The sequence below is a fragment of the Gymnoscopelus microlampas genome (genome assembly GCF_963454915.1).
Source record: "Gymnoscopelus microlampas genome assembly, chromosome: 4".
NCBI classification, from domain to species: domain Eukaryota; kingdom Metazoa; phylum Chordata; class Actinopteri; order Myctophiformes; family Myctophidae; genus Gymnoscopelus; species Gymnoscopelus microlampas.
This window is the reverse complement of record NC_139941.1, coordinates 30,718,535-30,734,005: the sequence shown is the minus strand read 5'-3', so window position 1 is coordinate 30,734,005 and position 15,471 is coordinate 30,718,535. Positions and strand designations below refer to the sequence as shown.

The 15,471-nt window shown below is 39.4% G+C and overlaps 1 protein-coding gene across 4 annotated transcripts; it reads right to left on the bottom strand.

Annotated features, from left to right (window-relative positions):
- Positions 1 to 325: 325 nt before the first annotated feature.
- On the bottom strand, positions 326 to 7,337 carry LOC311044447 (eosinophil peroxidase-like). 4 transcript variants are annotated; one of them, XM_084056031.1, is made up of 16 exons: positions 7,246 to 7,337; positions 6,830 to 6,889; positions 6,296 to 6,383; positions 5,994 to 6,178; positions 5,770 to 5,902; positions 5,519 to 5,648; positions 4,493 to 4,699; positions 3,846 to 4,206; positions 3,226 to 3,386; positions 2,879 to 3,137; positions 2,599 to 2,769; positions 2,222 to 2,459; positions 1,563 to 1,759; positions 1,399 to 1,443; positions 1,345 to 1,368; positions 1,148 to 1,263 (listed from the first exon to the last, which is right to left on the bottom strand). In XM_084056031.1, exons 2-15 carry the CDS (start codon positions 6,885 to 6,887, stop codon positions 1,364 to 1,366), a joined length of 2,238 nt encoding a protein of 745 aa, XP_083912157.1. In that variant the 5' UTR covers positions 6,888 to 6,889; positions 7,246 to 7,337; the 3' UTR covers positions 1,148 to 1,263; positions 1,345 to 1,363. The 4 variants fall into 4 exon arrangements, with proteins under 4 accessions (XP_083912154.1, XP_083912155.1, XP_083912157.1 ...); XM_084056028.1 differs by lacking the exon at positions 1,345 to 1,368 and having other exon boundaries at positions 326 to 1,263; XM_084056029.1 differs by lacking the exon at positions 1,345 to 1,368 and having other exon boundaries at positions 326 to 1,263; positions 5,994 to 6,175.
- Between the last annotated feature and the right edge of the window lie 8,134 nt (positions 7,338 to 15,471).

Sequence of the window (15,471 nt, the reverse complement as noted above, 5' to 3'; positions counted from 1 at the left end):
TATTTGTAATTCTACATTGCAGTATTGATACTTTCACCTAAGTAAACAATTTGAGTAGGCCTACTTTTTCCACCTCTGCTCATGTCCAATCCAACACAGAATCCTGACCATAGACTCCCTCCAGTCCCAGGTCTTGCTGGCTACTACTAAAATATGTATGCACCGCCCTCTGCTGGCATGTGGTTTAAATGAACAAGATCATCTCACAAAAGATTCTCATTACCTATTAGCTATACTGCTTACTTTTGCCCTGATTAGTCAAACCCCTGACTCCCACAACTTTTGTAATTGTTTTTGAAACAATGAAAAATACAATGACAGTGAATATGCAGCATACATGGTTTTATTTCACATTTGTGCGGTGATAAATCATAATGCAATTATGCTCATTCATTCAAGTTTCAAAAATAACATTCAATAGCTTAGTTGATGTAGAGGTAATACTTTACATTAATTTGCCAACTAAGCCTTAAAGGAAATACCCTTTTTAGAGAAGATATAAATACTGAGGACAGCAATGCAGAAATGAAAAAGGAATTCCAAAAACTTCCCTGATCAGAAGCTTATAAATAAGTTGAAACCTGAGATGATTCATTAATTTCTCTGCAATTAATGCAAAAAAAGAGGCAAAACAAGCGTTGTTCACTTCTTTCTATAACCTGAGTAAGAGTTCATTTAGTGCAACAATAAACAACAATAACAATCTTTTAGTCTTTCTTAATCTTTGATATGACAAAGCAAATTAACCTTTACAGATTCATTTGGATCCAGTTCTACATCCATTTCTAAGTTACATTCACTGAGGAACTGATTTGGGTGGGTTTATAACATTAAAATTCAGACCATACAGCTAAACCAAGTGGCCAGAGAAGTAGCTGTCAGCTGTCAAACCATTGCCACCATGGTTAGCAAGCAGCCAGACCTTGTCTCCTTTGCTGAGCTGGAGGAGAGTGCCCCCACTGGCCGAGACAAAGCCCTGCTGCTGTGTGGTGAAGGAGTGAAACACCACATTGCCATTATGTATAAGGTCCACATTTCCAGAATTCTGGGAGATAGTACAATGGAAATCAAATTCATATACGCCTGGAGTCACACAGGTGAACAGTCCTGTCTTGGTGTTATAGCTGTCCTGGGTATTGATGAAGACTTCCTTGAAGGGGATAGGCACGCCTGCTGTGGGGAAGTTATTGGCCAGGCGTACAGAAAAAGCAACTACTTCAGATCGACCAGGGGTCCCCATTGCACCACGTGGCCCTCTGGGTCCTGGGTGGACAAAATGAATACTTATAAATATTGACACAAATATAAAGTCACCATTGTGGCATTTTGGGATATTGCACTTACAGTAAAGTTGTATCAGAGCCTAACTTTGTGTAAAGCCAAAGCCCGTGGTTATACCTTGTGGTCCAGGTGGTCCTGTAGTCCCAGGAAAGCCATTAGGACCTTGATTTATAGAAAACAAGTTAGAAATCAGAATCTCTGCAAAAACAATTAGTGCATTACTCATCTTCAGTCGAATAGGTCAGAAATATATTTGTGGGTTAAAATGCTCATTCATCTACCTTCCTGCCATGGACTGAGGTCGAAGGCAGGGATGTCCGCACACTCTGTGTAACCTGACCCTCGGGGACGGTACTGGAAGGGTTTGTTTGGGACCTCAGTGATACCACTGTTGTCACAGATGATGCGAGCGAGAGATGTAACCCGCAGGGAATTTCTCTGGTTTTCAGTGAAAACTCCTGGGTTCTCCCACCACAGTCTGAAATCGACATGTCATGAACCTTTTTTAGAACCCATTTGAATGTATTAATGAGGCCAGAGACAATGTCTGTAAACCTGTATTTCATGTCCGTTATAATGTAATTTCGAAATTGAAATGTAACCATGTAACCTAAAATGTCATGGCCAAAACAGGGAAACTAGATTGAAAGTGGTAAAAAATATAAAAAATATACACACATATATGTATGTATATATATATATATATATATATATATATATATATATATATATATATATATATATATACACACACACACACACACACATATTAGTGTATGGAATTTGCCTCTGAATTGGGAATGCCCTTTACAAAGTACTGACATAGGAAATAATAATACAAATAATAATTCATAACATTTTGTATTGTATCTATGTACGTCTCACACGGCACACCAGTGCGCCTTGGCATACCGTTTGGGAGCCACGGCTCTATGCTTACCTGTCTCCCTCACGAATCTTCTGGAACTGTGTGCCGATGATGCAGGCAAACAGGGGCCCTGTTCTGCCACCGCGGACAAAGGGCTCAGAGACTCCACCCATGAACACATCAATGTTGTCGGGAGTGCCATATAAATCCAGAAGGTATCCGGCCAACTTGGTGTTATTCAATACTCTGGCCAGCTGATTCCTAGTTCGGGGCTCTGATAGGCCACAAAACTTACGCCATTTGTTGTAGCCTACATAGAGCAGACAGTGGGGAATTGCTGCATTTGTAAAAAATACTTTGAAGGCATTATATGTCATAAATACATTGGTTCAGATATGCTGGCTAGCTAATATACATCATTTGGAAGGTACTGAAACAGAAGGCCATACCCGGAAGTCCATGATCTCTGCCTCTCTGTAGGTTGAGAGCGCCCAGGTCAAGAGCCAAGTGAGAGTTGAATTCAAAGAGTCGTTCCGTCAATTCAGCAATCATCATGTGGTCCTGTGTGTTCAGTTTGGCCTTCCGACCCACCAGTCCCCTTAGAACTGGGTCCAAACCACCTTTGGTGCAGCAAAAACGGTGTTACAGTTTTGCAGATCTATCAGATTTACACCAAAATAGTGGACCTAAAGTTATATGAAGTTGATATTACAATTTTGTTATTCATACCTTCAAAGACAAGTCTCCATGGTGTGAAAAATGCTCTGTGAAGCAGTGGGCTGGAGAACTCGGGATGCTCCTCGTATGTCTCATTGAGACGGAATACGAAGGGCTGAATCATCAAGTGGGCGAATCGGTAGGCAGCTGTTGCAAATACGTTCGAGATGCTCGGGTCCACACTTTCATTATAGCCAGGGTAGTTAGAGAGCTGCTTTCGGACGACGTCTGGACCAACAATGTGTAACAAGTAGTCCCTATAAGTGATGACCTGGTTGATGAGAGTTTCACACATTGAATTATCACTTTATCAATATTGGGATCATTGTTTATGTTTGTGCCATTGTTTGCTTCCTTACCTGTAGCATTCCTCCCAAGATCTTACGGGATTCCTGGTAAAGTCTTTCTCCATTCCAGTGGGGATTGAGGATGGCCAGGGCACGTGCTAGACGGTTGTGTTCACGGAACATCAGTGTGTGAATGGTTGTCAGTCCGATGTTTTCATTGGAACGCTCATCACCTAGGAGACAGCGAGAGCAGGTTGTACTATTAACACAAGTGGCTGTGGCACCTAACTTACAATAAAGGATAACTGGAATAACAAATAAATGCAGTTGATCAATATTTGTTTTGTAGTTATTAGACTTGCAGTGCATGTGTGCATTGCAGACTTTTTCAGATAATGCGAGGCGACTACAACATGAGCTTGTGGGTGGGATGGAGGAGTGGGGTCAAGGGGGCAATAAAAGAGGATTTAATGTAGGGACATGAGGAGATAAGGTTTGGGTTTATTAGCATACAATTCTATCAGAAAACTGTTATGAGGTTTTTGTGACAGACTGAAAATACATAACAAGAAAGTTGAAGAAGAATAAAATCAGCCCCATGTCATACTTAGCCTACAGAGTATCTAATATCTTATCTATCTTGTCTTCTTCTTTTTAAAAAAAAGCTAGATAGTTAGTTTGTCTTCACTCACCAGCAACAAAACAGGGTACCTCCTGGGCATTGCTATCCTTGGTGATCGTCCGTCGTGTGGCACACATGTTGGCAGCCATTGTACCGAAAGGCAGGAACTCATGGCCGTTGTCATCAAACTGGGTATTGACCCTCATCAGGCCCTCGTCAGTTGTGAGGTTGCGGAGGTTTAGAGCTTTGGCATCATCTGAACCATAAACCTGGCCCACGTCAATGAAAGCTGTGAGAGTGTTAATCTGCTCACGCACAGCGCTTCCGCCGAAGAAGTGCCCTGTGTTGCCAGAGCCGCAGACCGCAGATGAGCGGAAGAAGGGGATGCACTCATTTGAGTTATTGCCAAAGCGGGGATCTATTCTGGGGATCTGCAGGATGACACATAACATGTAGGACTCAGAGTCTTGTACTATATGTACATTTGTAAAGAGTGCGTGTGCGTGTGCGTGTGTGTGTGTGTGTGTGTGTGTGTGTGTGTGTGTGCGTGCGTGCGTGCGTGTGTGTGTGTGTGTGTGTGTGTGTGTGTGTGTTTGCGTGTGCGTGTGTGTGTGTACACTGCAAAATCCTGGGCCTTAATCTAACTCAGGGGTATAAATGGACCCAAAAGTGAAATTAAAACTCTGGGTAAATACAGTGCTAAGCTATGATACCGACCAAAATGGGGAAACAAGGCTCTGTGCGTTCACAGGTCTGGTCACAGTCGATGCCGTCATTGAATGAACGAATTACAGGAGAGTGAGGGGTGAAGGTGATGTCATGGTCAGTCCACTGGCCAAAGATGGTCACCATGTGGGTGTAGATAGTGTCACTCTCCACGTCCTCATTGGCTGTGCTCAGTATACGGCTGGACACTTCCCTCACCTGAGCAGAGGCAAGAACGTTAGTGAACGTGATAAATACACAGTAAAACCCAACTCCAAAGAGTGTACAATTGGGTTCCATGTTAAATTAACATTAAGGATTTCACTGCGTTTGACAACCGTTGCCATACTGATGATAAGACATAAAAGATTTGCTCCCTTCCATTTTACCACAGAGAAGAAATAATAATACATACATTACTGCTGTGGATGTCCTTAATAAAATTGTGCATTTGTCTTGTTTATATCCGATTATCTTTTTGTTTTTGTCTGTCTTCTTAAGGAGGTCCTTTCAGTATATAGACCATGTCTGTTTTATTATGTTTTCCCTTTCCTGTACATTTCTTCTTTAACTTAAAGGTATGGTAAGTGATATGTTTTGGATAAAACAAAAGGTTTTTTGTTAAAAGGTTAAAGCACTATATTCTGATAGTAATCATTGCTATATAGAGTCTCCCTGTATCTCCAGCTCTTTAATAGAGAAAATACATTTTCAGGTGGGTTGCAAATCATAGTGTTCCAGTTCCAATTTTGTCTACTAATTTCTTTGTGTCTTAAAATTTCACTTGTTTAATTTGTATATTGTCTAGTCTCTCTATCCTGATTGGATCAAATTGGTATCCCGACCTCAAAATGCATTTTCTGTTTAATAAAGAGCTGGAGAGACTCCTGTTACTGAACAAACGTTCTATAAAAATTAGTACTATCAGAATATAGAGCTATTTAACACTTATTTTAACTCACTTACCCTACCTTTAATATTAAACTAGAGGAAACTACGCTAAACTGAAGTAAACTAAAATACAGTGCTGTATTATACCAAGGGGAGAAGGCGCCTTCTGATTCTTCGTTCAGGGTCCCAGCCTTTTGGCAAAGAGGTGCCATCCTGGTACTCAGCAGGTAGCCAGCGGGTGAAGGGTGCATTGGAAGACCCCTGACGAGGGTTATTCCTTTCAAGGAGAAACTAGACATTAATCATCTCTGCGTGTACATTCTTCATTCAAAGGTAATTTGTTGTAATTTAGTGATAGTGTTACAGATTGTATTGCTACTTCTATCACTCAGCCTCACCTGTTGTTGCAGATACTGGTGGCAGGTCGAAAGATGTTCAGATTTGGAGTGGTTTTGCAAGAAGGGGGCCGAGCTCTGGCAGAGCAGCCTGTTAGGTCAGCAATGAACATCAGGTCCTCCTCAGAGATAAGATCTAAAGCAGAGACGCAAAGGGTCAACAACTCGTCGCATACAGTATTAACCAATTCCCAGTAATGAGAAATACAAACTACAGCAGAACCAACCTGTGGCATTGATGGAGCGCTTTTGAATGTGGTGAGACGTCAGAGACCTCTTCTGGATCAGTTTGATGCTGGCGTCCATATAGTCAGCAGCACGAACTACTGTGCGGGTAGCTCCAACAGGCTGCTTCAGCAGTCGTAGAATGTCTGCGGGGTTAGCTACATTCCTCCTGAGGCGGGCTATACTCCTGCGTTGGATTGGATGGCATGAGAGAAGAGACGTCAGTACACAGACGTCTGGCCTTGGTCATCATGGGATACTTTGAAGCATTTCTTTCACAGTTTTGAAAAGTTGGTATACTCACTCTGTCCTGGAGTATTCATAATCATTATCCACTTTGATCTTGGCTTCCTTCACAGCATTTTCGATGAAAGTCCTGCTCAAGCTTGGTTCTAAGCACAGAAAAAGTATTTCAGTTCTCTATTTTTATGTTGTCAGTTGTGCAGTATAATATTTTGTAATAGTTTTTATTCATATTTATTGTTGTTCATTATTATTGTATTGATGTTCATATACATACGGTCAATTTGTGCTATTACTTTTAAGTATCTCTTGTGTACCATGTTAATTATTAAGTAAACAAAAACCAAATATGCGATGTTACTACTAGAGCTGCTATTAAGCTGCTAGAGATGGGTCCCATGCATAGGTGGAGGAACATTATCAAAGTCTTATGCCCCATAAGGGGAGAAGAGCATCAGTAAAAAAAGTACAACTCTAGATAAAGACACATTTCCTTAACACAAAAAACGTGATAAAATGTGAATGAAACGAAGGATTTGTTTATGATTCCTAAAACTAAGAAATTCAAATATGCAATGTTACAGATAGCACTCACCAGCATTCACCAGGCTCTGCACCAGACCAGCAGCCAGCAGGAACAGAAATCCTTTCATCACTGCAAAATGCAAGGATTTCATTCTGTCATATTAATATACAGACCGCCTGGACACTTAAATACAATTAACTTGCTTCTCTTAAGCTCGATACCGTTCAAAAGATACATTGTACAGTTACACAATTGTAGTTGCCCAAGAAACTCAAGGTAAGTTAAAATGAAAATAAACCCAGCACAGTAAAATTGTTAAATGTTAAATTATCAGTTCAATTAAATTATCTCTCATTCATTTACTTTAATTAAAATAACCACAAAGCACTCTTCTTCAGCAGAACAAATCCTGGGATTGAAAGAAGAGTTAAATAAAATGTTAATGTTAATGTATGTTAGTCAATTTGAACCCATGTCTCCTGTACCTGCAAAGTCCTGCCTGCTGTTCCTTCAAGAGAGACCAAAAGAAACACACTCTATGTCACGATGGCGCTCATCTTATATACTATCATGGTCTGAGGAGGAGACTCCCAAATGTGACGCCTGAAAGAAAACCTTTATGTCACACAGACATGTCAGACAATGAAAGCATTTCCTCCTTCCTCATTCCTCCACCTCCACCTTTCTCCATCCTGTCATGCAAAGATCTTTTATTGGAAACTATAACTAATGCACAACGTCTAGAAAAAAAATTAAGACAAAATAATTTTTGCCTCCTATTTTCTCCCATGTTACTTTTATATTCCATAGAGTTCTGGTGTGCTGACTGAGCTGTTTGAGCCACAGAGAATGGGGTTTCTATCTATAGTATTATCTATGATCTTACTCATCTTGAATATGGCTTCCAAACCTGTCTAACCACAATGTCACATTCCACCAACAATTTGTACAAAATAATCCAGTGATCTCATAATGATCCCCGGAAGGGTGCTTTGACATTTCCATTAGGGCCTATGAGCTTACAATGACCAGCCTGGGGATATGAGCCTGTACCATCATTTAACTCTCAGAGTGAATGGATAAATGATCACTGAGCATTTTGACTGTTTAAGCTCTTTTTAACTTCCTTTTGGAAACACACTTTTAGCATGCTTTAAAATAATACTGTCATGGTTATTGTTATTATTTTATCTCCTGTTATTTAAAAAAATAAGATATTATTAAAGTTGGTTCAAGTTAATCTTATTTAAGGTAAGACCCCTTAACAGACGACGTCACACTGATAAGAACCAGAATGCGTGCAACCAGTATGCGTGCAATGAAACCCATTCTATCAGGTATCGCTAGGACGCGCCTCACTAGCCAACACAGAAGAGGGGGTTGGGGTGTGCTGAAACCAGCGCACCCCGAAACAACAGGTTGGGAATTGATTGCGTGAAACAATCACCTGTGCGTCCAATCTCAATGTTAGTAAACAAATAATTGGTCATTCTCATTGTTGTCACATATTTCTGAATATATTCAGAGAGTCTTTTTTTTTTTTTTTTACTAAATTCAGTTAAAGCAACAAAACATTCCGGAACATGGCATGTAGAAAAGCTAAGGCACCGTATTTTCCTGAGCTCAGAGATCCACTGTCTGATAGCCCTCTAATACTACTTTAGCCTGTTACTGTATGTGCCTTTCCTTGTGTTTTTTCGTGACATTCTAGGCCTACAGGATTATGACCAGGCAAGTGGCCACTCCAGTTTAGCTTCTTCAACGATGAGTGGGGGATTAGGTAATGAGATGGTTTGATCTCTGTCTTTGTGCTAACACAAGTAAAAAATAAAAAGGAATGAAGAACAACCCTAATTGTCAATGTTATTGCATTACAAAGGACCATAATTAGTTATAAGATAAATGGGAGTAAACATTCTTTGCATATACGATTATCTCGTGGTAAACAAGGATCCATAGTTATTTGGCAAGATACCTTTCGAGGCTGTTTAAGCAATGAGCGAATCTACTTCAGTTCTCATAAGTCATGACTTCCTCGATGAACATGTGGCATGGATCTGTCAATGGGGAAGATATGGTGAAATGGATGGTTTTAAAAGCATGCCAACACCATGACTGATGCCTGATTTATAGTCTATGGTGTCTATGAATAGCACAAACTTACCGTAACAAAGATCACTTCCAGTTTACTTGCCTTCACTTTTTTATCTTAGGGGAAACTTTTCTTGTAGCAGCTATACACAACATGCATACACAAACAATACAATACAAGACAATGATGGCCTATCAGATATATATATGAAATGGTAGGATGGAGTACAGTGCAAAGTACTGGAGTGTGCAAAATGCAGAGAAGATACGTATATTTATGACATGCGCAAATTTAGCATATTTATTGCACATGGAACAAATGCCAATTTGTATCAATTGCACTTTGCCTGTGGACCCTGCACCTCTGACCTTAGAATAGTAGGTTGAATTTGTCTGACCATGAGGGTGGGTGGTCACTGTTGCTGTGCATTGACCTGAATTTCCTCTGGCTACCTTTACAATGTTAATCTGTCGATTCTTGTTCTGCACATAAAAAAATCGGCACCAACAAATCTATGGGAACGTTATAACTAACTATAATAGATCTATAAAAAAGCAGTATTAACTTCTTGTCAATGTTAAAAACATTAAGCTTCAGTAAAAAGTATTTGTTGAACTTACTTATACAGCATCGAAAACATGCGAGAAGAAATAACACAATCATCATATATTTTTGTTTATTATTAACAGTTAGATCAAAATCTTTCTTCAATTTGATAGAATTATGAAATATTATTTAAACATATTTTTGATGCACAGAAGAGTCAAATTCAAATAAAACAGCTTGCAATAAAAAAAAGAAGCCATGAAACAAATATAATCTCATGATTCTCCATGTTAAACTGACTGACTGTCGTGGTAAATGACTGAACATAATGAGTTTGGGCGTGTGATTGGGATCTTTCTTCTAGCCTTGACACAATCGCAAGTGAAGAGATTCAAGCGGATGAGTTTCACCAACCTTGACCTTCACCAAGGAGAGTCCCTGACAAAGCAGGGATTTTCCTGTAGTACCTTTTCCGGTAGTAGCTACCAAGAGCTTTACTGGTACAACCCGGGGAAGTCACACACATACTGTAATTCATTTAGCAAAGTTAGTCTGTCAGTTCCACCCACTCTCTAGAATCCTCAGTTGTTACTTGCTGTTGAAAGGTAAGCGGATGGAGCGGTCAAAATTGAAAGAGATGAATCATACAAGGAAGCCTCGACTCCACGCTACCCCGAAACTGGCAGTTGGGTGGGTTGTAAGGCAGGTGTGGGACAAGAAATTATAAGTGGAAATTTTATCATACAGGATTTGCAGTCTATGACTTACAGTATTTACATGATATTCATTTGCATGTAAAAATGTTAAATAAAACATCTACATGAGCGTCATCCTATATATTTAATGAAGCAATATATTTACATTGTAACACAGGTACAACGGCTGGTTGTACCTGTACCTGCAATTTATGGATTGCAAGCTGAAATCCATGAATTCTATGTTCTCTCCTGACAGAGAAGTAATTCCAAATTCCAACACATTTGATCGGATTTGTACCCGGGTCTCCTGTGGTGGGAGACCAAACACCAACCACTCAGGCAAGAGGGAATCCCCACTTGACCATGGGGTAATACTGGGCTTATGAGCTTCAGGCAGTACTTGTCAAGCAGTAGGTGTCCTATCCAGTGTCTAAATGTATAAATGGAATTGTAGCAAATAGTAGATTAGTAACTTGCAATGGGCCTGGTCTACAAGATACACTACACCACAAAGACACCCATGCACCTGTCAAACTACTTCAAAAACGTCAATCAAGTCCACAATCACAACACCAGAGGAAGCTCCACTAATCACGTCCAACCCAGATTTGGCTCTAACAAGGGGTTCAATTCGTTCTCCTGCTATGCCACAAAAATGTGGAATGCCCTACCAACAGTCGTAAATGTGAATCCCTACTCTCCTTCAAAACCGCTCTAAAAAAGAGCACTAAAGGTGCTGCAATTCGAAACTGGCCCCTGTAAAAGTCAAAGCCTAACCCCCCCCCTCAAACTGTTTACTGTACATATGTTTGTTTTCAAACTATTTATATGATGTTTTGCATAGTAGTGCAAAACACTTAGTCTGTCATTAATGTTTTGATGAATTGAGTACAAAGGTCCCCAATGGAAACAAGCCATAGGCTTTCTTGGGTTTAAAATCCTCTTAGCAGACCTTGTATTGAACTGTACTTTCCTGTGCTATTTTTGGGAAACTGCTAATAAAGTATTCAATCAATCAAAAATCAGCAAGACCACCTCCAACCACTGCAGATGTGCTATTAACATACTCTACAGATTTGTTAAAAATACCATTTCATTCACTAACATACGTTCCGGATTGCAGCTTTAACTTGTTTATACTACATGATTCCCTGTATCGTTTGCATTAGGAAATTCTACTGCACACCCTCATCCTTGATCTCCTTGACTGGTGGCATGCGACAGTGTATAATTTAGGCATAAGGTTTCATTTGAGGGTGTGGTGGAGACAGGAACCTGTTGTGGCCGGGGACACTGAGGTATCAGACAACAAAATTAACCTGGAAATATTCATGTGGTAATTTAATACCATTGTCTGTATATTGAATTTTTGCAGCTTTTGTGATATCGTTTATATACCCACTGTTACTATTTGTAACGTGTAAGAAGTTATCTTTCTTGCTTGTTAATATAAAAACATTGGAAAGTACTTCATGATAAACACAATATGCTCAGCAACTTCCTATATTTATCATACTTTCTACCTCCTTTTACTCAGATAATACTCAGATAATGATCTGTGTGAACAGCATTATTATGTGAGAATGTGTAATACAGATAAATAGTTTGATATCAAAAGTATTAGTTGTGTTGGTCACAGTAAATATATATAAATATCCCCCCCACAATCTCTTCTTTATTTTACCAGTCAAAAACTGGTAGAGAGCGGAGGTGCCCTGCTTACAGTGATAAAACCTTGAGCACATGCAGCAGATCTCACACGTTCAGGTACAGTAGAGGAAATACAACACATAATACCGAACAGGCAAACAGGTGTCCTTTCAATCAACATACGTTTCAACTGCTCAAACAGAACAATTCAAGAGAGCTCTTTAGTCTGTTCAACGTACACTAGGTGCATAAACACTTATTTATCTCCATTTTTAAGAAACGTGTGGAGTATCTTCTGGACATTCTTGTGGGCACATGTGATCATTCATTGTTTTTTATGTTTAAAATATAAGCAAGACAATACAAATATAATATTTTCAATGAAGCTTTATAAATAAAGAATCCCTCCTCGCAGTGGTGTCCATGCATTCTTATCATAATTAATGCAATAATTAGTTCGAAAACTATCACCGGTGTGAATCTAAGAGCCCTCTGTAGTCTGTATCGACAGGTTTAAGAGTGGATGCAGCCGCATGCATATCACCATTTTCCAGCAAAGATTATTATCATTATTATTATTTTTGCTGTTACAATGTGTTTCCAGCTAATGAAATCAAAGTGATCTCTATTTTTGTAAAATAATCTGATATTATGTTTCTGATGACCCCTGATGCCCCACAACATTGTCCCCGACATTTTCACTTGAGAATAGGTGTAATCATCCAGGACCGCAATGGAAACAAGCCCTTAGGGCTTTTTATATTATACTTTTAGCACCATTGTATAATTATACCACTGCACTATTTGCAAACTGTTAATAAAGTAATCAATAAATCAATCTGTAGCTGAAAACACCTTAACTGGAATGCAGTCAAGTCAGTCTTCTTTTATGAAATGTTTTGTGCCATGCGGGAACCTCACAGTCATGGAACATTTGTGACGCTGATGCTGACAGTAATAGCAGAAAAGTGGATAAACCAGTAGGAAGCATGGCAGACAAAGGTTAATTAGGCTATACAAAACAAAGCTCTCCATGCTTGATTTGTAATCTGTCTTCTGCCGCATCTGCAACAAGATTTACTACTATGATGACATGACCAGGAAACAGAACCTGACATTCTAAGCTCTGACTTGAGAAATAAACATGTGGGGGTCATTATAACGTATACTCTGGCTTTTGTGTGTAATAAAAAAGTAATATAAAAAAAAAAGAAAATTATACAATCCTACTCCAGCAAGGAGGAGACTATAAATCGCATACCAGTATTTAGATATTTGATATTCACTTGATCAGACATGCCCCCTTCTTATATAAACCCATTGTAACTTCAAACTCCATTTGAATCATGTTAGATTCATTGAAAACACCTGTCCCTGTTTTTGGTGACTGATAATGGCCACGTTTCCCAAAGAGATCCTGCGTAGGGAGTTACGTGCGGTCCTTACGAAGGCTCCGTTAAGACGCGTTCAAAGTGCACGTAGCCAGCTTAAGTTACGGCTGCTTAAGTTATGGTGTTTCCCGTAACTTCTGTCCTATCAATCGATTCCTGATTGTTCCACAGAACGTAAATGAAGTTTGGCTGTAACAAGAGTGATTGTACTCGGCCCATCAATAAAATAATGCTGAAAATGAACAAGCTTTAAGCGCTGTTGGTAACTGTGACTGCACAATACCCTTGTTTTAATTTTCAAACTCTATAACTTCCTCTTTCTATATCAATGTAGGCTATTATGAAGATAGACAGTGGTGTACAGCTTAAGTGTTTCCCGAAGCCAGTTAGGTAGCACGTAACGCACAACCAGCTGCTAATAATGAAGGTACTGCGTAGCTCAGAATGCTTTCGGGAAACGGGTTTGCTGCTACGCAGCTGCTTAGGAGACTCTTACGCAGCTGCGTAAGCTGCGCGCAACCTGAAATCGCTTTGGGAAACCCAGCCATTGTCCTTCTAAGGCGTGAGGAGGCCGTGTTTTTCAATTACCTTTTTCGGGGTTTTTTTATAATCTTTTTGGAAAATTAAAGAAATAAGCTAAAATACAGATATGAAATAAGTATCACATGTGCCGCATGCTGAGGAGGAGAATGTATACGTCACAGAAGAATAAAATGGAAAACATGTATTCTGTTGAAAAGTTTCCGTTAAAGAGACATGAAGGATACACTTGATGTATCTTCACTGATCCTTGCTCCAAGTGGCTTGGGGAGCCTCCTCTCTCCTCGCTCTCGGCTCCTCCAAAAGCTAATTATGATTTGGGACGAGAATTATTTCCGGGTCATGCTAGATGGCAGAGTTTTTTTTTCTTTTTTTGCTAGACAACAGAGTTCGGAGGAGGCAAAGAGGTGTACATTTGAGTATTGGGATTTGGTTATTTAGTCTGCTAAGTCTGTCTGTCCATCTGTCTGTGAGCAGCTAATCTTGTAAACTGCTGCACCGATCAGCGTGATTAGCGTTTTGCAAAAAGTAACACAAATAATAAACAGAGCATCTGATATGTCCCAAAATATAATCACACATCAACGGGCCTCTAAACAACGCAGAGGCAATCTCAATTTCACTTCCACTATAGGGGAATGCTACAAATGTCACTGTTTGTTGCATAAATGTGATTTTCGTTTTTCACCAAATTAGGCACAAATGCTCTTGTGCCTCGCTTGACAATGACCATCAAACAGGGTTTTCATATCCCATGCCGTTTTGCCAACAAAAGAAGTTACACCATCTGTCGGTTTGCTTGCGTGTGAGTGAGTTCAGTGTGGGTTTGTTTGTGAGTGTGAGTACACGTGTGTATGGTTGAGAAGGAATTCAGTGTATTGTTGAGTGCTGTTACGAGAAATGGACTTCCATGTAAGCTATTAGTTGTGTGATGATGTCATACGTTTGCAAGAAGGAAACACAACAAGGAACAAACAAATGTAAAAGTTCACTGTGGTTGGATGAGTGGCATCTAATACTTTATGTCCTGCTTTAGGCCATTTACAGAAGGAAATGGTTAAGACTGGTATGTGCAAGTAAATGGAAAATGGAAAGAAATAGAAAGACTGAAAAGGTGAATCAATGAACAATGTCTTCTTAAAGTTATTTTGTAGGTCAATAGCCCTTTGTGTTACATTCAGAGACGACTGACACTGTACATTATATTATGAGTAAGCATGAATCACTGCCGAGTTGTGTTAACACCATTGTTATCAAAAGAGCAATGCTGTTATTTTCAATGGCTACACTTGGATTACAGCAGAGAACAGAGAGATGAAAGTACAGAGAAATAAGGAAATAAGCATTTAAGACAAGTTAAGTAGTTATATGAATAAAAATGAGTAGCGATTTGAAAGACCTAAACATCATTTTACAGATGTATTCCTTTTGGTTGCTGGTGTTTTTAATATATTTGTTTTGATTTATTAAAGTAAGTGACATCTGTCATAAATTTCTGTTGTATAATTTATTATACAACATAGTATTATTAATATTATTATTATTGCATCTGAGGCGGTCTCTCTCATACAAGTGTCCTATGAGAAGTATGAGGAAACAAAGTCACATACACAGTACAGTATCTGCCCCATTGACTTGATCTGCAGTGTCCCAAAACACAATGTAGGAGCACAAAAGGCAGAGGCATTGCAAAGAGTGTTTCTTGAGGTGTGAACCATAAGGAAATATTTACTGGTAGCGATATGTAGCCTATTGTGTGTATTGTTACAGTAAGAGAAAACAAACAATCCTCTA